Source organism: Calypte anna, chromosome 24 (genome assembly GCF_003957555.1).
Source record: "Calypte anna isolate BGI_N300 chromosome 24, bCalAnn1_v1.p, whole genome shotgun sequence".
Taxonomy (NCBI): Eukaryota; Metazoa; Chordata; class Aves; order Apodiformes; family Trochilidae; genus Calypte; species Calypte anna.
Window position 1 is genome coordinate 6,097,927 of NC_044269.1, and position 23,027 is coordinate 6,120,953.

At 52.3% G+C, this 23,027-nt stretch overlaps 1 protein-coding gene and 1 long non-coding RNA gene across 6 annotated transcripts in view; both read left to right on the forward strand.

The window, feature by feature from the left end:
- The window catches only part of ZBTB16 (zinc finger and BTB domain containing 16), a 45,955-nt gene that overhangs the window by 5,998 nt on the left and 16,930 nt on the right, over positions 1-23,027 (forward strand). For all 5 annotated transcript variants that reach the window (XM_030464834.1, XM_030464833.1, XM_030464835.1 and 2 more), the window contains one exon: positions 16,332-16,429. In XM_030464834.1, the coding sequence (XP_030320694.1) occupies positions 16,332-16,429 (98 nt within the window). The remainder of the gene's footprint in view (positions 1-16,331; positions 16,430-23,027) is intronic.
- On the forward strand, positions 18,204-22,244 carry LOC115599619. Its single transcript, XR_003988539.1, has 2 exons — positions 18,204-19,429; positions 20,452-22,244. It is a non-coding gene; the product is annotated as an uncharacterized LOC115599619 (long non-coding RNA).

Here is a 23,027-nt window from a genome sequence, read left to right on the forward strand (position 1 = left end):
TTCTGTGGGGGCACTGGAGATGCTGCCTGCCCCAGCCCCAGAGGGTTTCCATCTTCCCATTGCTTCTTTCCCAGGATCTGTGCCAGCTCAATCCCAACAAATGTGGAATTGGGATCCTGAGGTGTAAAACCCACCTGGCTGAGGATGCTCAGGGGGCTCTGTCCCCAAAGCAAACATGTGTCATGTCACCTGCAGTGGTTCTGTGAGCTTGGCGGAGCCTTTTCAGTTCTTGTTATAACTCGTGGTGTGATGTTGGTTAAAAATGTATTTATTGGCTGCACAAAGGGTCTTTGGAGGTGCCTGTGCTGCTTCAGGAGTGATGCTATCGACTCTCCTTTCCCTGTGGCCCATGGAAATGGTGCAGAGCAGCCCCAGCTGCTTGTGACAGAGCATCCCTGCAGCCTTCCCTGCTTCTACGTGATCTTGGCTCTTTAGTTACTTGGGTCCGTACGAGTAAAATGATCTGCATTTTCCTTTTTGTTTGCAATTAGCAAGATTTTTCTTTTACTTCCCCCCCCCTACCCTTGACAGCTTCAAGAGAGGCTTTAAATGAGTAATTACTAAATATTTCCCGGCAGCCAAACACGGGGCCATGGCATCTCCTGTTGCAAAAGTGAAAAATATTTCTGTTTGCAGTTAATTTTAGTGGCAGGCAGATCACGTTAACTGGGTGTAATTGCTTCCAGATATGGCAGAGGGTTTTGTGTGTTGGGATGAAGGGTCTGGTAAGTGCTCACTTCCTGTGTAAATTAGTCTGTTCCATTCATTCCTCCTCTCCTGGCAGTCCTGGCTTGTGTCACTCCTCCTGGAAGGTTTTTTTCCCCCGGCCGGGTGTTAGGTCAGTGCTTTATGGTTGGTGTAGTCTTTCGGGGGCATCACTCCTTCTGCTTCTGTCACAGGCAGGATGTGCGGGTGTCTGCATCCCTCTCTGCAGCAGATGAGCCACGGGAGCCCATGGCACAGGAGACAAAATATCTTTGGTGGGAAGCCACACGTGGCAGGTCTCCTTGGTGTGCTGGTGATGGGCTTGTTCTCCAGCTCTAGTGGAGACCAGTGGCTGTCCAGCTTCATAGCAGGTAGCAGATGAAAGGAGGGGTGTGGCACACAGGGAAATCCCAAGGGAAGATGCTGATGTGCCAGGAGTGATGAGAATGGATTCTGCATCCTTTTCAATATGTGCAAACAGGGCAGGTGAATCCATGTGTAGCTGTGTGCAGACCTGGGTTCAAGAGCATCCCTGCCATGGTGACATCTCTCATTCCCAGAGACCAGCTGCAGGGCCTTTGGGAGTTCTGTGGGTGTCTTCTTGCTGGATATTCCCTTGGTTGAACCCTGCCTGGGGTGTTGGGGGTCGCTTTGCACCCTGGCTTGCCCTCGCAGTGCTTTGGAGTAGTTGTGCAGTGAGGCAGGGAGCAGCAAGTGCTGCTGGACCATGTGTCCCTTGATAGGAAGGTGGATTCCTCCATTTGTCAGGAGCATCCACCACCTCCGTCCTTTTGCAGCTGAAGGCAGGGCCATCACCCAAAAATTTGGCCACGGAGTGAGCCCTTGTGGTCCAGGCTCCAGCTCTGGCTGGGGGCCAGGGCCGCCCATATCATTTTCGCTGTAGTATTCTTAACTGATTTTAAGTAGATTATGGTTGGATACGCGCCCTGCTGTGCTGATTTACTTTTCTGTCGGCCTTCGTTGTCTTGTTGCCGCTTTATTGGTGTGCTGTTTAGCAAACAAGTCAGCGATAGGCAATTGAGGAAGCGTTTGTCCCTGTGCAGGCACGAGGCAAACGGAGCCTGGCAAGAGCCACCTGCCATAAATCGCTGCTAAACGTCCAGGTTTGTTACTGGTGTCAGTGCAGGAGACGGGCTCTTTATCTGCCTGTATCAGCAGGGCTGATAACCCCATGCTCTGCTCAGCGCCGTGCGAGCAGCCATGGCCTTGCTGTGCACTGGCATCTCCCACACGCCCAGGCAGGATGCTGGGGGTGAGCTGAGGATGCTGCTGCGTGGGTAATGCCCCGGTCCTTGTCCTGCACATCACAGAGAGGACCCCTACACCCTGCTCTCAGAAGCAGCCGCTGCCAGCTGCCTGCAGAGGTGGCTGGGGGCAGGGAGGAGGGCTCCTTTTTTCACCTGTGTGACCTATAAAGAAGGCAGATGTCGACCAAGCAGGAAAACGAAGAGAAACTTAAAAAGACCAAACCCCAAACCCCAGACTGTTTCCATGTCCGGCGCACTCACAAGGTCAGAAGAAGCACAAATACCTACAGGAGGCTGGTGTATGTGGAGGCAGGCTCAGGGTCCCTGTTGGGACATCACTAAGCTCTCACTCCCATGGGGAATGGGTGCAGCAGGACAGGGTGTGGCCAGGGTATTTTCCCTTCAGAAAGGCAGAAGCAAGCTGCCCACCCACCCAAACACCCACCCAGTGTTGCAGCCCTCAGCTGGCAGAGCCAACCTAGCAGGTGTGATTCCTGTGTGTGTGTTATCAGTGCAGGGATAGTGCCTAGCCTTGATTTTTGTTCGGGTACCATGCTGATTACAGACCCTCTACTTTTTGCAGCACCACCATGGCTGCTGCAGGTGCTTTTCTGCTCCTGCTGCCCAGTTTGGGGCTGGCTCTGGGCTCTGTGCCCTTCGTCACCTTCCCTCATTCTTTTCTCTGTACAATATTTATAGTAAATCATATTAGAAAGGAGTGCTAAGGAGGAAGTGTGATTCATCCTCCTTGAAATCGTCACTGACATAAATAAAGGGAAAGCGCTTACTACAAGGTTTTTATTATGGTATTTAGGGACAGGTTGTACTAATCTTGGCGTGCACAGACTGAACCCGTGAAAGCTGCAACTCTAAGAAATTAGATTTAACCACAGCACGTGTTAAAAAAAAATTCAACCAAAACCCAGCCCTGTCTTCTTGGAAGGGTGCAGGCATGGCAGTATGGGGTCTGGGGATTCACTTCCTGGGGTTCACTGTGGGGTCTGTTGGTACCTCTAGGATTTGCTGGGAATGCCTGGGGGTGTTGGGGCCAGGAGGAAATACTGGAGCCAAGGGGGGCTCATGGGGGCTGCTGGGTGCCCCAGCCATGGGACTGGGGCTGGTGGTGTTGGCTTGCTGCTGGTCCCTTATCTGTGGCCAGGCATGGGCCATGGTCACAGCAGCACAAACAGCCCTTGGGTGGGAGAGATAAGGGGCAGGCACAGAGCAATGCCTGTGCACTGCAGCCATGGCACTGCTGGCACCAGGCAGGTCCCCTCCACTGGCATGGGGTGGTGAGAGTGTGGTAGACCCCCCCCCCCCCCCCCGTCTGTCACCCCAGGGCCCCTTTCTATGAAAGAGAACTCGGAACTGAAACCCAGAGTTCACCCTGCCCCAGCTTCGCTGCCTTACCGGTAACGCGGTGATTTCCTCCCCACTCTCTTCCTTCCCCCTCTTCACAGAAAAATCCTGAGCAGGCAGGAGGAAGGGTGGGTGCTTCTGTGAACATGGCCGGGGTTCTTCTCACCTTTCAGGAGGCTGCGGGGAAGCCCCCTCCCAGCAGTGGGTGCTAGGAGCCTGGCACAGGAGCCAGCTATGTGTGCTGACACCAGCAGAACCCCCCTCTTCCCTCCAGCAGGAATTTTCTAACTGTGATGAAAACCTTTTCCATGGGAAAAAGTGAAAAGCAGTGGTTGTTTTTGCTTCCCTGCCTGCTGTTGCTCTCAGGGAGCAATGGGATCCCGCCATTAGGGATTGGCTGTGTCTTTGGGTCTGTGGTCACCCTGGCTGAGGCTGGCATTTTGTTGGGGTTTTTTTGGGTTTTGCATTTCTGGGGCCTGCAGGAAGATCACATGTAGGGCAGGGAGAGAAGGATGCCGCCATGGGAACAGGGCCACAGGGGGCTGGACTGGAGGAACTGGGACAGCCCAGGACCCAACCAGGCTCTCAGGATGCAGCAGCAGTCACGGGTATTGATTTCTGCCTTATCTGACCCTAGAGCTGGAGGCGTCTCTTCCCTCAGCGTCAAGGAAATGTAACTGAAAGCAGCACCGAAACGTAGATCATCCCTCCTTGCCTTAAGGAGGGCTGGCCAAGGCATTAATTAGTGGGTGGGAGCAGATGCTGAGAGCAGGTGGCACGTGGATGGGGAGGTGGGGGGCTCCAGTGGGCCGCGTTCCATCGCTCTGCGCCAGCCTGGAGCATTAGCACAGCACAGAGCCAGGAGGAGGGCTTGGGTCGGATCTTGCCCTCAGGGAAGAAGAGGGTGGTGAAAGAGGGGATGCTGTTGATGGGTGGCACTTGGAATGTCTTCCTTCGTGGTGGTGTCTGCCCTCCTGAAAGCTCAGGTGCTGTGCCACATCCTCCCCCGGCTGGAGGTGGGAAGCAGCTCCCTAATTAGCACCTTGGTTGCTAAGTGGAGGAGGTGGCCATGTGCCGTGAGCTCCCCGCTAGCCCTGTGCCTGTGAGAGAGGGGCCTCCAGGGGCACCATGTGCGGTGCCCCATTCACCAACATGCTGTAATTGGTGGCAAACCACATTTTCTGCATAAGTGAGTGGACGGCAAGGGAAGTGACAGCAGTGACAACACTAGAGGTGATGTTCTGTGGCTCAGCTGCAGCTCTGAGCCTGGCTGTGATGCGTTCACAATGCCCTGTGTCCCCTTCTGTGATGCTTTGGACTCTCCTGGTGCTCCAGTTCTTTGGGAACTTGGCAGGGCACCACTCTGCAGCTGGGTGGGTGGGTGCTGGCTTCCTTCATTTTTACGTCATTGGCTGTTTTTTTCCTTCTGTACATACATTGGCTTAATTCTTGCATCACTCTGCAGCCACTGGATTCCCTCTGGTTGATTTTTGTCACTGTGATGATCTATGAGGTCCCTTCCAACCCAGCCAATTCTATGATTCTTTTGCCATTTGAAGTGATTGTTTTTTTCCTTTAACATGAGAAAATGAAAATGTCTTTTTCTAATAGCCCAGCTCTCAAAAGCCATTGAAGGCCTGAACTTGCCATTCTTTCACACAAATGTGTGGATGGCCATGCTTTTTTTTACCAGGGCTCCACTTGCTGAATCATGGAAGCAGGGTAATGGGAAATGTTTGCATACATGCTGTTGGGAAAAAGGGCTATTTTTAAAGCTTCTGGGTTGCTGATTGATGGTGCCATCGCTCTTACCTGTTGCAATGAGGGTTGCTGGTGTGGCAGCCACTCTGCTCTATGGACATTTAATTCCCTTTGGTCCCCTCTGACATGGTAGCTGCTCCTCTTGTGATCACCAGATCCCTTTGATTCTTCCTGCCACATCCTGGCCCCACATCCTGGTGTTGGGGTTTATTATTTTATAGGTGCTATAACATCCAGACCGTGCAGTGTGATGGTGGCCAGCACAGTGTCCTCACTGTCCCCCTCCTTAGGATTCTCCTTAGCATCCTCAGGAGCACAGTTGTGTGTCAGGGCTAGGATTGTCTGGCTTTGGGTGTTTGTTTTGGAAAATAGGCAATATTTGGGTTCAGGAGTGATAGTTTTGCCACACTGGATATCTGTTGCTGATGGTGTTCCTCTTTGTGTATAAGCTTGTGCCTTTTTGTTCATAAACAACAGTGGGGAAATGAGTGTAAACAGCCACACCTCTGTATATGTGTGGGTGTGTGTGTAAATACCTGGTTCTCCCTGGTGCTGACATCCCAGCCTTGCTCTCAAACTCCAGGCAGCCTGTAGAGAACCTGCTGGCACCAGCAAGCTGGGGGCCCAGCTGGTGCCCTTATTCCCAGCTCTGAATTGGTCTCTGAAAGTTCATGCAAGGGAGTATGAATGCTGTAGAGAACAATTTTCACCCAGCAGATTGTTGTTCTTGCAAGAGCAGCTTTGAAATCTTTGTCTTTTTAGTGTCCCATGGCCCTGTAAGCTCTCCGAGTGCGTTTGGCTGATGGGTTACCTGCTTCTTCCCCTTGGGCTGTAATTAGGGTCCTTTACACAGAATTGCCTCAGAATTGGGTTTGAGGAAGATAAGAATCAAATTACCAGTATTTATCTTGTAAATTCCAAAAGATCTACTGAGAGGCACAGTAGAAAGGATTTTTTAAAAGTTTTCTGCTCTGAAAACACAAACCTCCTGTGGGTCATGGGCAGCAATGGGCTTCATCACCACTGCCCCAGGCTGGCTGGAGGAGCAAGGTGTCCCCTGTCCCTCCCCAGGGTGACAGGGCAAGGTGAGCCCCCAAAATGGATGGAGGTAATTGTACTGGGCTCTGTTTTGACAGAAATTAAGCATCTGACTTGAGATGAAGGAGAGGAAGAGCCCTGGTAGCTGAGGCTGTATTTTCATAGCAGAAACAGTTGCAGAAGGTGTACAGCATGTGTGCAATCACGCCATGGTGCCGGCCAGGGGCTTTCTTAATAATTGGGAAATACTGTGGAAGGGCAGGGGGAGACAAGCACCATACCTTCTCCTGCCCACCCCATGCCCACCCTCCCGTCCATCCCCAAGGAAATATTTCAGGCGCTCTCAGCCCCGCTCTCCCTTCACGCAGTAAATTACATATTAAAGTAGCCTGGTAACTGAGCACTGGTTGCTGTGCGATAAGCTCTGGGAAATCGATATGTTTGCCATGCGCTGGCTTGTTTATGACACCTGCCTGCAGTGCCCAAGCCGTGCTCAGTGGCCTGGCCCCCACGGGACCCCTTGCAGTCCCACACCAGGGTGTTTTGAGTCCCCAAATGTGGTGATGCCTGGCAGCATCCCATGGTGGGGGGACACCAGAAGGTCCCACCATGCTGGCAGTGAAGCTTACAGACAGGGACCAAGAAAACTTCCTTGTAACTTAGGAGCCCATATGCTCCAAAAGGTGCATATTTTTCCTTAAATCTCAAGCTCAGGAGCTGCAGGACTTGACCTTTTGACCCAGATATTAAGTTGGGAGGTAAAAGACACGGCTTGCAAGGTTTTTGTAAAACTGTTGACCTCTCACAAGATTAACTGGGAGATAATAGTAATTATAAACAGATTACAGTGGGCCCAATCGATAGTGAACTTTACCTCCTGCCTAAACCTGAAGGCCAGGTTTTTACTGCAGGAAAGATAACTGCTGTAAGGGTGAACACACCATCGTCATCCAGAACACATTGGAAATCCATCAACTGGAAACGTGTGTGGTTTCCGTCAGCATTTGGGAGGGGGAGAAGGGCACAGAACATCACCTGAGTGTGGTATTTGTGGTGCTGAGCCCATCACTTGGTGCTGAGCCCCCAGGTGAACCTCACTGTGGTGGGAGCTGCCTCCCCAGGGCTGGAGCAGTGCTCCGGGCTGGGCTCTGTGGGAATGCTGGATGCAGGAAGGGCTCTTCCTCTGCGCACAGCTTTTAATTGCTTGCTTTCACTTTTTATGTATAAAAGATGGTCCGTTTAATTAACTGGAGAATGCAATTTCAAAAACACTAATGCTTTACACATGACGGCTCTTAAAATACAAGTAGTGTTCCAGCACTGTGCCGGGCTTCCTGCGCCTCCACTGTGTCCTCTCCTGGGATATTTTGGAGAGAAACGATCCCCATGGCGACCCCTGGTTCTTGAACAGGAGCTTGAAAAAATCTGAGGAGTTTGATCCTGGCTTCACCTTGTTAGCATTGCAGGGAGGGCGATTCCATCCCTATCCTGCTCTTTCTCTGCATGTCACCCATAAATCCTCACCAATGGCACCATGAGCCACAGCAGCAGCATCTCCCCGTGGCTGAAATGAAGGCTTGGCGTCACTCCCTGTGAGGGGAAGAAAGCACCTTGCTGATGCAGACCCCCTGGTCCCCTTACTGAGACCCCTGCCCTGGTGTGCAGCAGGTCCCCAGGCCAACTCCTCAGGGCTTCTTTGGTTTTCCCTGGGGATTTGCAGCAGCTCTGGGAAAAAACAAAACACAACATTTTTCATCATTCCACGTGCCTTTCCCGGGAGTGGAGCAGGGAACTGAGGCAAGTTTGTTGTTAAAAAACCTGCAGATGCACCACCCCTCTCCCTTTTTTTCTTCCTCCCCCCCCCTTTTTTTTTTTTTTTTTTGTAGCTTAGAAACCTCTCTTTGTGGCAGAAGGCTGGGAGGGTTTGAATGCCACATACAGGCGTAGGAGGCTGACTGAGACCATACGGCTTTATCATTCATTAATTCCTGTGCTCATTCATCCCCCTATTTAAACTTCTCTGTACAGACGGGAGCTACAGATGGTCTTTTGGTCCCGCCGTAGCCGGCAGACCTTGGCCCCGACAAAGGGGTACAGAGGGAGCAGCAGAGTGTACAAAATATTGCCAACCATTAGAAACCAAGGGCTCATTCACCACCGGCTCCTGCTTTGAAAGGGAATTTATGCGGGAGCATCGTCACCCACCCAAGGGGGCACTGCCAGGAGCCAGGAACCGAGGGGCAAGTGTTAGCCACAGTTCTGCTGGCCACTGGTGCTGAGGGGTGTTAGGAATATGGGGAGCAGCAGCTTTGGGATTGCAGGAATTTCTGGTCCCACGATTATGGTGGATCCGTAATTAAACACTTGCTGGTCCTTCTGAAGGGCTCTGGCACCCGACCCCATTCATGGTGCTCACCGGTACCCTCCATCCTTTCTACAGGACCAAAAGTTTCCTTGTGTCAAAACCAAATTCTGGGCTCTTGTTTTTACACATGCTGTGCTTAAATATTAACACCAATTGAGCAAATTGCCTTTTAACTGCTTTTATTTGCTTTCATTAACGGTATAATTTAAAAGCTCCCAAATTTGCATGGAACCTGTTGTGCACATTGGGAAGGGGGATGAGGCTGCTCGTAAATTAATTACTTGTCAGCCTAGCTCCTCAGAGAGGTCCTGGAGGGCCGGGACGGCCCGGGAATGCCTGGGCTCCTCACTCCGGGACACTGCGTACTTTTGGCCGGGGCTGGGGGGAGCAGAGTGTGCCAGGGCTGGCGTCCCACTCAAAACTTGGCTCGTCCACAAGGTATTTATTTATTTTTCAGCAAAACATGATGTAGACTGAGCAGAACTGATTATGACAGTGCTTTTCCTATTAACACATCGACATCTAAACCCTGCAGAAAGAAAATGATACAGGAGAGAGTTGTTGGTCTTGTGCCCCTAGTCCCGTCCCCTGGTGCAGGTCCCTGGGGAGGGTGCTGCCTGCAGCTGGGCACATCTGCCCACATTGTCCTTCCATGTGATGACAAGTTTCCAGCGTGGTTTCAGCTCCGCTCCATGCAGATGTTTTGTGGTTTGGGAAGCCCAGCCAGCTTGGATGCTGTGGCAGTGACACCACAGCCCCATGTTCTCTGCTGACAGTCCCACTGGGACCAGGCTGTGGCTCCTCTGGGTCCTTCTGGAGAGCCCTGGGCACTCTGGTCTCCCACTGAGGCCTCACACAGTCCAGATACGTTAATTTACTGCCTTGACAAGGTGCATAATGTTCATCTCCTGGCTTCTAAGTGGAATTAATTAGTTCTTCATCAGCTCTGGGAGCTTCTGCAAAAGTGGTGTGGTCCTAGGCAAAGGCAGCAGTGCTGGTGGAGGATGGGAGGAGATGGGGCTGTGTCTGGAGAAGCTTCCTGGAGGATCCATGTTCCCAGCCTGGCAGAGGGCAGCTCTGGCTGCTGAGGAGGGAACAGCCCAGCGTGAGGGTTCCATCCATCCAAGACACTTTCACTGCCCCTTAACAGCAACACAGCTGCTGTGGCTGTCCCTGGCTGACAGCTCCCCAATTCGTCTCCCCAGGAAGGGAGCAGCTCCCCCCATGGCAGGCGGGCCCCAAACTTTTCATGCCAGAGATAATGCTTTTGGAAGCTCCACAGGAATTGGTGAGGTCCAGGCAGATGTTTGCATGGCAGCCAAGGCAAGAGCCCTGGCTGGGCACGTGTACATCTTCCCATTCTTGAAATTCATGCATGGAACCTGCTAGTGGTTCTGGTGGTTGCATCCCAGGATTCTGCAAAGCAAAACACCCTTGGGAGGGAACACAGAGGCTGTAGGTTGGGATGGGGTATCCTTAACTCCTGTCATAAGCCCACCGTGTTTTAGAGTCACCAGTAACAAGGACATGTTTCCATCAAAGTGCTGGATCTGTCTGTGTGCTGGCATCTGGAGAGTGGAGATAGATCTTTTCCTCCAGACTGTATTTCTGAGCCATGAGCTCTTCCCTGGATGTTAATTAATCCTTTGTAGTTTAGCGACTGATGAAATCATGACTATGAAATTTTAATCCCTGTGCTGTATCGGCACTGCTGACGTTATCAGAGGACCCCAGGTGTGCGCTTGAAAATTAGCATGTTGGATCCCTTGCATATTTGATTACCTTCTAAAACTCCCTGGGACCTGGGCTGCTGGCTGGAACTGCAGTGTTTGCAGGAGATTTGTGCCCATTCCTGTGTGTGGTTCCCAGCTGAGTGGCAGGGGAACAGAAACAGGGATGTGCGTCTCTTCTCTCCCCACTTTTGGCTCCCTGGGGACTCTCCAAAGAGCTTCTGGCTTCCTCGTCCCCCAGGATGATGTCCTGGACCTCCCTGGGATGCACCCCAGGAGCCTCAATGCTCTGTGTGGGTGCTTTTCCAAGTGCCCTCCACCCCTTGAGGTTAGAAGGATGCATTTGCCATCCATGGACTGCACTGGTGCTTGGGCAGCACATGTGCTGCTGCCAAATGATGAGTATATTTTTACACTTGGAATCCATGAACTGCTTATTATTTCTGAATGAGGAGCCCAACCATCCCCGCTGTCACACTGCTGCTGTGGCAGATGCTCTTGGCGCTAAGGTCACTTTGGTTTTTTGTGGAATTTCCATGTTATTTTCCAGCCCTTGGAGCTGTTTGACACCTCTGACACCACACATCCATCCTCACCCCATCTGACATGAGCCCACAGACCCCTCGCTTGGGCAGGCTGACATGGTCCCAGGGAGCACTGGTGGGGGAGATCCCTTGGAGATCCTGATACATAATGAGTTGAACACCCCTCTGAACCCAGGACACTGGAATAATGTTAAAATAATAACAATCACGACGCTTCTCTATTTGCTGTGGCCAAATCCTCTTTTCTGGGCTTTTGGTGGTGTTGCTGGTGTGTTGTGCAAGGTTGGGGGAGCCATGTGGGCTCCTCCCCTCTTGGGGAGGTGTTGGCATCGTGTTGGAGCCACCTCAAGGACCAGCATCAGGTTGAGGCTTGGGAACTGGCCTGTGGTAGATGTTGTGTGGTCAAGGAGTTCTGCTGCTTGCAACTGAGCTGCCCCCTTACTGCCATTTTGGTTTTAAACTTGATGAATAGTTAAATCTCTATTCACAGCTCCTCTTAAGATTGACTAAAATTTTTTTTTTTTTTTTTCAGCAGTGGTGGTTTGAGGGCAGGTTTTAATTTTTTTTTTCCCTTTCTTAATTTATGAAACCGAAAGGCTCCCTTCCCCCTTCCCTGTGCCCTCAATAGCTCTCACTGCTATTTTAATCCACTGTGCTGGGAGCTGGGGCAGCGCGGGGTTTGTAGGGAGCCCAGCCTCCCCATGCATGTCCCCCATGCCAGCCATCCCCCATCACCCAGTGGTGGATAAAAGTGTGGCAGGGGGAGAATTGGAGGGAGGGGAAAGAAAAAAAATTGGAAAACTCTCCTCAGAGGATGCAGGAGATGGTTTCACAGGTGGCTTTGCTGCCTGCTGACCTTGGCTTTCCACCAGATCCCTGCTGCAGATGAGCTATGGCACCACCGCCTCTATCTTGATAAAATAGATCAGGGGGTGAATTGATTTCCATATCGACTCATCCAGGCGAGGAGGCACGAGGGGAAACCAGGTGGTGTGGGGAAGTTTGGGGAATTATTTACACTGGCAGCATTGGGGATGCAAAGCAGAGGTGCTGGTGTGCCTGCCCGGTGTTTGGCACGTGCCAGTGGCCACCCCTCTGATGGGCACTGTGGTTACAGCCCAGCATAAATACAACCCAAAGGCTCCTATAAAACTCTGTTATTGCTGCGGCACAAAGTTAGAATGGCTTGAGGTTTCTACTCCCTGGCTCTCACACGCGGCAATGAATATTTTATAGGAAAGGAAATACTTAGCAGCTGAATCTTTTTATAGTGCTGCTGCTCCAGTGGGTGGCAACCTGCCCCCACTCCCTGCACCCCTGCTGAGCCCCTCCACACCCTCCCAGCTCCCTCACTCCCCCCAGGAGATGCAGCAGGATGGGGTGAAATGCATAAAGGTTGTGCAAAACCCATGCCAGATTGGTGAGGTTTCTGTCTGCGCCTTTGGGTTTCCAGTGGGTGCACTGGATGCTGTACTGATGCTTGGGTTTGCCTTGCTTTGAACTCCCAAAGACTCTGTTGTGCTTATGTCATGCTGGCCTTCTGATTCCCCCTCTGGCTGACAAACCCCACCAGGAGGTAAACAGAGTACCCCCAAAGCCCCTCAGTGCTGCTCAGGATGTCATGGCAGCCTCAGGCTCTGCTGCTCCAACAGGTCCAGAGCTGTAGCTCTGTGGGGCTGTGGCCCTGGCAGCCCGGGTGGGTTTGCCTCTCTCCGCAGCCCGTTGCCCTGCCAAGCTGCGCCCCGGCCTCGAGATGACAAAGTGCCCTTTAGTTAATTGCAGAACGGATCGCCTGGAGTTAAAAGTTCTGATTTATATGACTCTGGCTCTAACTGCTCAATAACACGGGCCCGTAATCTACTTTCATTTCAAACAGAAGGGTGATTTATGGGGCAGCATGCCGCTTTAGCTCAGAAATGAGGTGTTCAACATATGCTCTGTTGACATAAATTTGGAATTTATCGCTCCTGTCAAAACTGCCTGTTGGACAAAGGTGCGCATTAAGGCAATAAATGGCTCGGAATAGTTTGCTGTCAAATTTCCTAACCATTGTGTTCACTCTGTTTGAGGGGAAAAATATACACTTAAAAGTAATCAAACAGCCAAAAGCCATGCTGCTCCTTGGGAGGAGAGGGAAGGGGAGGGGGTCTCCTCCCGCATCCCAACAGAGGCGGCAGGGAGGGGCTGGGCAACACCAGCATCTTCCATAAAAAGAGCAGAAGAGGGATTTTTGTAGGTTTTTTCAGTGGGCAGAGCAGGAGTTTGCTTGTGATTGTGACAAGCTGTTTGTGGTGGTCTGTAGGTGCCAGGACAGTGCTGTTACCTGAGCCTCTGCATCCCCCAGGAGCAAGCAGCAGCGTTTGCCACCAACCCCAGCCTTATCACACACAGCACCCTGTGGGGAAAACTCATAATTTTTACACCGCACGGTCTTGCTGGAGTCGCCGTCCCTTTGAAGTGCTTTTTGCGGGGCAGTTACAGGCCTTCTTAATTGCCAGCAGCTTGTGAGGGGCCAACCTTCCGCCCAGCTTTTGTTTGCTGGCGCTGGGTGGGAAGGGGGTATTGCCCTGCCATGGGTTTAGATCCTGCCTGGAGAGCCCTTGGCCAAGTCTCCGTGCCAGGAATGGGGTCCTGGCTGTGGGAGGTGGTGCCACAAATCTCCCCATTGCCCTGGAGCATCCTCTGTCAATGCCTGGAGGCTTTGGCCAGCTTTGTGTTCCCATACGCCTTGAGCATTGCACTGAGCAGGAATTACAGAGGAAAACTATCTTTTTTTTTTAAAAAAAAGAAAAATATCACTTTTTCCTGATTGCTGCCACTCTCGTTCCCACCAGTGTCGCCTTGGCTGAGTCACTTGCAGGGAAAGGAAGCACCAGAAATGTTATTTGAGCATCAGATTGAAACAATAAAGCACAGTTTATATTTTTTTGCTCGAATTTGGGCAGCATCATGAGGCATTTTAACATCCTTAACTTCTCCCTCCTCCCCATCCTGGAGGGAGAACTTTAGAAGCACATATTGATCTTTCCCCTCAGATCTTAACAGCCTGAGCAGCTGTAATACCTTGCTTACATCTGCCAGGTTTCTGTGCAGTTTTGCAACATCTCCTTAATCCGGCGAGCAGCAATAGAACATTTCAATCATATTTTGCTACCGGGAAACCGAGCAGATAAAGCGCTTTAAGACCTTGTTGAAAGGGACCGTGCAAGATGGCGAGCGATAAGATCGTCTTATGAGCAGGCTCCAAATGGAAAACTTTTGTTGCTGCTGAAATTTGTTGATAGAGATATTGCAAACAAATTAAGTGGCGTGCACCCCGGCACCTTAAAACAACAAGGGGGTGATGGGCGAGGCAGATTTCCAGGGTGCCAAGGCTCCTGCTCCTCATTCCCAACTTTCCCCCTCCCTTTGTTGGGGGATGCAGAGATGGGAAACCTGTCCCTTTGTTTCTGCTCTGGCTCTTGAGCCTTGCTTTTTTTTAAAAAAAGTTAAAATTCCAAGTTTTGCTTGAACTAATTAAGCAATTACGCTTTAATTCACCAGCGAGGTGTTCCAGCCTCCAAGAGGCGAGCACTGCAGCGCTGGCACAGAGGACACTGCGCTCATCCCAGCAAAGTGCTTTAAACCCGGCGTTAAGTGCAGGAGCCTGAGCTGGGGAAGTGTGACAGGCATGTCCCTAATTAAAAATGCAAAATGAGAAGGTTGTCACTTATTTAGATGCCTTCTTGGCAGCAGGAGTCTCTTCGGAGGCTGGTGCTTTATTTATTTTTGCAGGACGGATAAATCCTTTGGATTGTAAACCTTCTTGGCCTGAATTCGTGCATGACTCCTAATCCTCTGCTATGACACAGTGAATTCAGGACAAGCCTGATTAATAATTACATTATACAGCGAAGTTGGGAGTTGAAACCAATTCCAGCTCTTTTCCTCTCTACTCCCTTTCTGCTTTGTGGTGTTTGCTCACCCATGAACACCCTGTGGTGTCCTCTTGTGCTCTGGCACTCCCAGCACGGCCCTTCAGCATCACTGCAGGGCAGGATGTAGTTGGGATGTGGGTCAGTTGCTGGGCACACTGACAAGGGAGACAGGCTCTGTGCCATGGGGCGGGGGAGGCTTTGGGCTCCAGGCTCTCTGCTGCTACAAGGGATGCTCCAGCTCAGTGGAGCAACACCTTCACACAGGTAAAACTGAAGCAAAGGTGGGAAATAAAGCTTCAGCAAAGCAGAATTTCCCCCGGCCCAGTGGCATGCAGGAGGCGAGCAGTCCTCCTAGCCCAGCATGGTCAGGGCTGAGCCCTCCCATGGGAGCAGCAGAGGGAGGGGGTTCAGCATCCAGTCCCGGACAAGACCGTTTCTGTTTGTCTTTGGCAATAAAAACACGCTGCTCCTCTTGCCGAGTGATGATAAATGGGGGATGTGAGCAGAGGTCGGCAGGCAGCACTGCGCCTCGAGCACAGGCACATACTTGTGTGTTTACAGCATCCGATTTTGAAACTTCGCACGTGCTGCTGCCGCCAGCCCACCCCGGCCCAGGGGATGGGCGGTCCATGTTGGGTGAGGTGGGTGCTGCTATTGAGCAGAGCTGATTGCTCTGCAACAGCACCATGTACCACCAGCTGACTGAGGGAAATAAAGAAAGGAGCAGACATTGCAGGCACTTTGGGGGCTCCCTGGTGGCCCTCCATCATGTTTTGGGTGCTGTCTGGAGCTTCTCTGTGCCATGCTGGGTTGGTGGGTCTAGGAGTGGTTGCCCTTGGGTGTCAGTGGAGTTGGAGAGTGGCTGGTTTGCAGTGGCTGGACACTTATCCTGCTGGGGTTGGGGCAAATGTCATCTGTTGAAGGTTGTTTCATGTCACAAGAGATCCAGTCCTGCTGTGGACTCTTTACTGTCCAAAGCTGGAGCATCAATAGAGAGGGAGCAATGTGGGCTTGGCCATTGTGACCAAGCCCAGTATCCATGATGGCAAGCAGAGGGATGTAGGGAGTGGTGCCCAAGCCCTGTACCCTGGGATGTGGTGGGGTGCTGAGCCACCAGCATGATGCAGGATGGGCACTGCGGGCCAGACGTGCTGTCGGGAGGTTGTGCAATGCTGCCCGGGCGTCGTTCAGCTCTGTCCCAGCAGTGCCAGGAAACGGTGAGCGTCTTGTTTCCTGTTTGCTAGGTGGTGGTTAGGGTTTTTGCTTGTGATTTGTGTCACGCTGAATTTGGATGGAAATTGGGATTGAGTTAGAAATGCATACAAACAGCCTCTTAAGTTGTTGGGTTGTTGGTTGTTTGGTTTTGGTTTTTTTTTTTGGAGTACAGTACCCCTTTGAAAAGCACAGGGCGGAGGTTTACCAAGACACACATTGTGCTAAGTCTAGAGTTTGGATTTGTTTGGTTTCTTAAAAGAAGCCAACTTTAGTAACAATAACAAACATTGCAGGTGATCTCCTGTTCTTGCCCTTCCCACAGTTCTGGGGCAGTTGTGGGTTGTGTGAGGTTGATGGGGCTCTTTTGGTGCCATGAATCCCCTCTCCTGCCACAGGAGCACTAACCCCCCCTTCTCTGTCTTCCCCAGGAAGCTGCACAGCGGGATGAAGACGTATGGATGTGAGCTGTGTGGGAAGAGGTTCCTGGACAGCTTGCGGCTGCGAATGCACTTACTGGCTCACTCAGGTGGGTTGGGGAGATGCCTGGAGGTGGGATGGGGATGCTCAGGTCAGGATGGAGGACCACCTAAAGGTGCTGCAGCTTCTCAGCTCACGCGTCTCATCTTGGGGAGACACGTGTGGAGCTGGCTGGACCTTTCCCAGGGCAGTGCAAGGCAAACTTCTTCAGTGCCCGGTAATTTGATTTATTGAAATTTTCTTTTTTGGAATTTGTTTTCAGTTCTTTAATTGGGGAAATATTTTCCAGACTGAGCAGATTGGAATAACAAACTCCACATAGGGAGTGGCCACTTGTCCAGCCCCATATGCAGTGTCAGCTCCCGTGCATATCCCAGCACAGTGTTTCTTGCGTGTGGGTACCCACCACAGGTTCATGAGCAAAGCTGCTACGAAATGAGGTGTTCACTGCCTGATACCTCTCAGTAGCAGGTTCCTCCATTGCAGGTTCCTCCTCCCCTGGTCCCGCTCATTTGAGGGTAAATCACTTGGCATGACAGGTGCCACGGATGAAGCTGCTCCTGTGGTTGGTTTCTAAGGAAGCAGAATTCTGATTAATATATTTGTGTCATTGTTTTTTCCCCTACATTCATATTTCTTTCCCTTCTCTGTCACTTGTCCATCCTAAGGGGCTTGGGGCAGGGATGCTGGTTCCTGGTATGCTGATGTCCCCTCCAGGAGTGGGGCACAGGATGCTGGTGTGTCCCCAGGATGCTGAGATATGGGATGCTGGTCCCTGAGGTGCTGCTCTCTCAGCAGTGGGATGCAGGATTCTGTCTCCCCCCATCTGTTGTTGGTCCCCCCCAGAAATGGGGTGCAGGATGCTGTGTCCCCAATCCATTGCTCTTCCCTGGTTCGCTGCTGGTTCTTGGGATGTGGTTCCCCGCAGAGCTGGGGTGACATTTGCTGTTCCCCCTTGTCCCTTGCTGTCCCGAGTTGCTGTCCCCCCCGGGCACTGGCGTGCGCAGCTCATGTTTGTTATGGTCGCTTTGGCTCGTGGCCCGTGGCTGGCGGCCAGCCAGCGCTGTGGGTACAGTATGTACAGTGAATGCCGAGCCAAGCTTGTCATCGAGCAGGATTAATTTTATTTTTTTTTTTTTTGTAAAAGCAGCAGGGTGGGGGGGGGCGGGGAGTGCTCTGCCCTGTGCTCGCAAACAGCCGCCGCGAATTCCAGTGCTGTTATTTATTAAAGCTGGAGACCTTTGCACCTCTTGCCTCCCCCCACCCTAGCCCGGGATGAGGCCAGGTTGTGCTGGCTCTAGGGCTTGTTTTCAGCACCCCAGCACTCCACAGCCAGCACTGATGGATGTCGTGGTGGGGGGAGCATCACAGTGAAGTGGCCTGTGTACCCCCACCAGCCCCCCTACGCACCTAGGGCAGCACTCACCAGGTTTCACCCTGGTGGGATCTCCCTGTTCCCCAGAGGAGCATTGCTGGGAGATGCTGACTGGGGAGTGGTATTTATATTAAAGCACAAATTGGGGACTGGCCCCTGGGGGTGCTGGGTGCCCTCTCCCCAACACAGTGGGTGCTGTTATCACTGATGCCTCACAGGTGTGAGGTAAGTGCCCATGTTTACCTTCTGGTATAGGGTGTAAAAATGAAGTCCTTGAAGCCGCAGAGCCTTGAAGCTGCCACCCCCCTCTGGAAAATGGAATGGAGGGGGGAGCCCTCACTCCTCGGGGTGTGCTGGAGCAGCCCCATGGGGCTACCAGGGGAGGCGGGGAGTGAGGTGGTCCCAGCACTGCCACGGGATGGTAGTGGGCATCCTGCAGTAAGCCCCCTGCCTACCCAGATACTCATCTTGCATCTTGCTTGTCAGGAGCAAAATGACAAGCACCCAGGTCCTTGTGGGTGTTCTGAGGGGAGCAGAATCCAGTGTGCTTGGGGGACCAGTGGTCCCCAGCACATCCCCTCTTGCCTCTTTGCCCCCCTCTCCCATTTTCGGGGAGGGGGCTCATCCCCAGGAGCACAGCCCTCTCTTTCCCGTGTGTTCTCCGGGGCAGGTGCTGGGATGGGGGTGTCTGTGGCCCCCGGTGGGTCTCCGGAGAGCCATCCCATCCCGTCTCACCCCCCCCCCGGCTGGCTGGCGTCCCGTGCTCGGTGCCGGGTGATGTCAGCGGCCTGCCGGCAGGTCTGGATGTTCTGCCAGCGTTCCCGCGTTTATGATCATCCGCAGATGTGCATCCAAGAACACACTGTACCCACGGCAGAAATTAATGCAGGCTTGACTGCTGGCCAAGCCGCGCACACGGGGGAGAGGAGGAAAGACAACAAAAACTGTTTAATGCTGTTTATAAATTATACACTGGCTGATGAAAAATACATTTCTCTCTCCCTCCCTCTCCCCTCCTCCCCTCCCCATCCTCTCTGCCTCGAGAGCCTGAGCTGAGCCCAGAAGAACGTGGTTTGCTTTTAGCTCCCGTTTTGGCTGCGTTCCTGGCCCCGACCGCTGGGTCGGAGCCAGCTGCTTCCTTCCCTCCCCGCCCTCACCTGATGAAATCCATTTATTTTTCTCTTCCCCGCTCCCCTCCTTGGCCTGATCCTCTCTATGGAGGAAGAAGGGGAGGGTGTGTCTGACTCCCCTCGTACCCCCATCTTTTCCATGGATGGGATGCACCCATCCACTCCCTGCCACCGGTTTTGCCCCCCGGGGGGGGGGGGGGCATAATTTCTGCGGGATGAAGGAAACTTCCCAAAGTTCCCCCCAGGTGGTCGACATCCCCTCCCCTGGGGGGCGGGGAAATGGGGCCAGTCCCCCCATCCTTCCATATCCCACCCCATCCTTCCCGCGTACTCGCCAGGCATTTACATAGCTTTTGTGTTGGTTTTTGTGAGTTTGCTGGGGTTTTGTTGTTGTTGTTTTGTTGGGAATTTTTTGTTTTAATACCGCTAATGTTTATAATTTGGACAACAGGCTTGACAGATTTTGTTTCCTGTCGCTGCGCGGCTGCGGAGCCCCCTCCGGTTGCCAAGGAGCCGCCTCCCCGCACCGTCACGGCCTGATTTGGTATTCCGCGCGGCGCCCCGCCGCATTTCTGTATGCAAGACAAAGTGTTTTGATGGAGGACGATTGCGGGAGTGTCTGGAGGCTGTTTGGAGTTTTATGGGCTGTGTAGCGAGCTCCCTGCTTGCTCGCCGGGGCTGCCGGGGCCAGGGGCTCGCCTTGTGCCTCCTCCAAGCAGAGGGAGCCAGGGAAGAGGGGCCGGGATGTTAGAACCTGCCTTTTTCTTTGGCTGCCAGACTAAAAAATAGGGATTTTTCACGGATTTTTGGATATGAAAATCCCCATACTGTAGCCATGGCTGTGTGATGTGTCAGGCGGCTGACCAGAGTTGGGTGATGATGGAGGTGGTGGGTCTCCCTCGAGCCCCACTCCCTCATTCCAGGTACACTCCTGAGCCTCTCTGGGGGCCATGGGATGCTCTGGGAGCATCCTCCCTCGGGAACCACCTCCCTCTCGGGGATGCTCGTAGCCCTCGACTTGGGGGCAAGGGGTGAGGGTACAGGGGGGCTTGTCTGCTCTTGGGCTGGAGTCTAGGGGGGGCTCAGCCCTCACCTTCCAAGCCCTTTTTTTTTTTTTTTTCCTGTATTCCATCATTCCATCATTGTTTTCTGATGGCACGTAGGGGAAAGAAGGGAATCCAGGCTGCTTCTCTGCAAATCCAAGGCTGCTCAGCAGCTCTGGCTTTTTTCGTCCCTTCTTAGGTTTCTCCGCTGCATTGATTTTAGCGCAGAGGTTTTCACGACTGTCTCTTCCACTTCGGTGAAATGGGAGAGAAGAGAAATAATAATAATAACAGCAATAATAAAAATCAAAAAGCAGCTTGATGTGGGCAAAAGAAGAAAACAAGAGAATGGGGTAGAGAACAGGCTAAATTTAAAATTGTAATTGGCTGACTTCCACAGGCTTGCGGGTGTTTTAATGACTCATAATAACTTCATTTAAAACCAGCTGAGCAGAAAATAGATTGGAGAGGAGCCTCAGGCCATTATGGATTTGTTTTTTTTGACAAGCTCTGTTTTCGGCAGCCAGGAAGGCACTCGTGGAGGGCTCGGCTGCTTCGCTCTCCCGAGTTGGTGGTCTGCCCGACAGAGATTGTATAGAAACCGGGCCTGGTGCTGCTTTTTTTTTTTTTTTTTCCTCCCCTGATTAAAAATAGATGCCTTGAGGTATTATTTTAGCATCACTGTGGTTTGTTGCTTTTTTTTTTTCTTTGCACTTTTGATGTGGTAAATGGAACATAAATAAAATTGTTTTTTGAAATTACTGAATTAATTAGGTAGTAAAGAGACGACAATGCATAAATTTTCTTGGCAATTTTTTTTTTTAATCCATATTATTCCCCCCTCCTTGCCACCTTCTTTCCAATTATAGCCTGTTAGTAATATATAATCCCAAATTTCTATGAATCCCTTGTGCTGGGGGAGGGAGGGGAATAGATGTGGTGTCATACTGGTGGCGATGTGGTGTGGAAACTGGAGTGGGGAAGGGCTGGGGTGTTGCTGCGACTGATTTGTCGTCCTCCACTACCCTTCTTACCCTTATCCCCTCCTCCTTGTCCTCTGAAGGATGCTCAAGGCTCCTCTTTTGCCTTTTCCCTTCGTTTTTCTGGGGCTACAGATGGTCTTTTTGGAGCCCTTCTCCCTGCAGCCTCTTGGCTCCCCCACCTTGGGGAGTTTCTCCCCAGCTGGGGTGTAGTTGGACAGAGCTTTGGGACATGGTGGTATTGCTTCGGAGTGGGATAAAGGTGTTCAGGAGGGGATAGAGTCCTCCTGCTAGTAGAGGCTGAGAGCTGGAGATGGTGAGGGACTGCAGCCCCCAATTAAGGGCTGTGCAGGGAGGCAGAGGTGCTCAGGAACTGGGCTAGGACGTTTTACTACTTCCTACTATCCCAAGTGCTAATACTGGAGAGCCTGTTCCCCATCCCCAATAAAGTAATTAAAGTGAATGGGTGATGGAGGCTGCAGCAGGCCAGCTGGATCCCGACACCCCAGCAAAGCCTGGCTGGGGGTGGGGAACAGCAGCCCCTGCACGCTGCCTGCACCCAGTGAGCTGTGCGGTTGCTCAGACGATACTCAAGGGAGCATCCCATTTCGGAGAGCTGCTTTAAACCCTGGCAGTGCTGCTGGGTTTTGCCCCCTCATGTTTCTTTTTGGGGGAAATGAGATAATCTGAGTACAAAGGGCTTGGCTCAGGGTCTTGGCGGTCCCTGGGCAGTGCTGACCTTGTGGCAGGGGGAGGCAATGACTCTGCAGATAGCATGGGGTGGAAAAAGCTTTGGCTCCTCATCTGCTCACCACAGGGACCTTTATTAGGCAGGAGCTATAAATTAGCTCTTGTGGATATAAACGTATGATGGGGAGGTGGGTGCCAATGCTGGAGTGCAGCCGGTCCTTGGCAGCACGTGGAGTCCTGTCTGTCCCCTCAGGATCATCATCCCCAGAAATCTGTGTACTGTAGGTGACACAAGGTGCTCACTAAAAATACCCTCCCCAGCCTGCTGTGTGTGTTGGGAGATAGTGAGAGTTTTGATGGGCATCGTTTACAGCATGGAAAGAGCAGCGGGAGCGAGCTCTGCCACGGGCTCTGGCCGTGCTGCGTCCTGCTCTCTTTCATACAAACATTGAGCCACGGTGGGTTTTTTTCTGAGCCCTGTTATAATAAGCTCAGATGTTGGATGACATTTTTCCCGGTGACTCACATAGTAAAATTAACCTTGAACTATTTACATATGCAATCACCGCCCTCCTCCTCCCCCCTCTGCCGGCGTGTGTACATTGCAGGAATTCTGGCTCTGGATCAGTTTTTGTTTTGCTGATGAAGAAAAAAAAAAAAAAGAAAAAAATTCCCCTGCCTGGAGTACACATCTACTTGAAGGAAAGAACACGCAGTCCTGGCCTTTGGAAATTGGCAGGCAGCGTGCTGTTCCCGCGCTGATAAGAGGTACTGTAAATAAAACTGTACGGCAGCGCCTGCTGTAAACTGCCCCGCGTCTGTACTCATTGTTCTGACAGCTCCGGCTTTTTTTGGGGCCGCTGTTTTGGTACACGCTGTGCTTCCTTATGTAAGCCAGCGCGCCCGGCTCCTCCTGCCGCTCGCCCTGTTTATTTTCGCCTCGCCAGGAATTTTTTCTGTTCCCCCCAGCCAGCTGCCGGCCGCCTTTGCCCTTCCAAACCGGGCTCTCACCACCCCTCTGTGGCCACCCTGGGTTCTTGGGGGGCTCCAGGAGAACCATGGTGCCTGGCTCTCCCCTCAGGAAATGGGGGAAGAAAGAACAAACCCAGTGGTTAGCTCAGCTCTGCTGCTGCCCACTTGGACCCCCCAGCACAGTGCCTGTGTGGGACCTGTTGCGGGATGCTGGGTCTCGAGGGATGGGCAGTGATGGGGTGGAAGAGCTTCCCGTGGTGATGGAGAGCCATTGCCTTGGCAACTGCTGGCTGCACATTGCCAGCACTGGGCCCAGGGCAGCCACAGCTCCACCACTGTGACCCCATGGTGCTCTGGCACTGCTCCCCATCCCAGGGCTCCTTTCTGTGTCATGGGCAATGTGAGGGGACCACCAGGACCACCACAGTTCTCTGCATCCACAAAGCATCCCATGTGG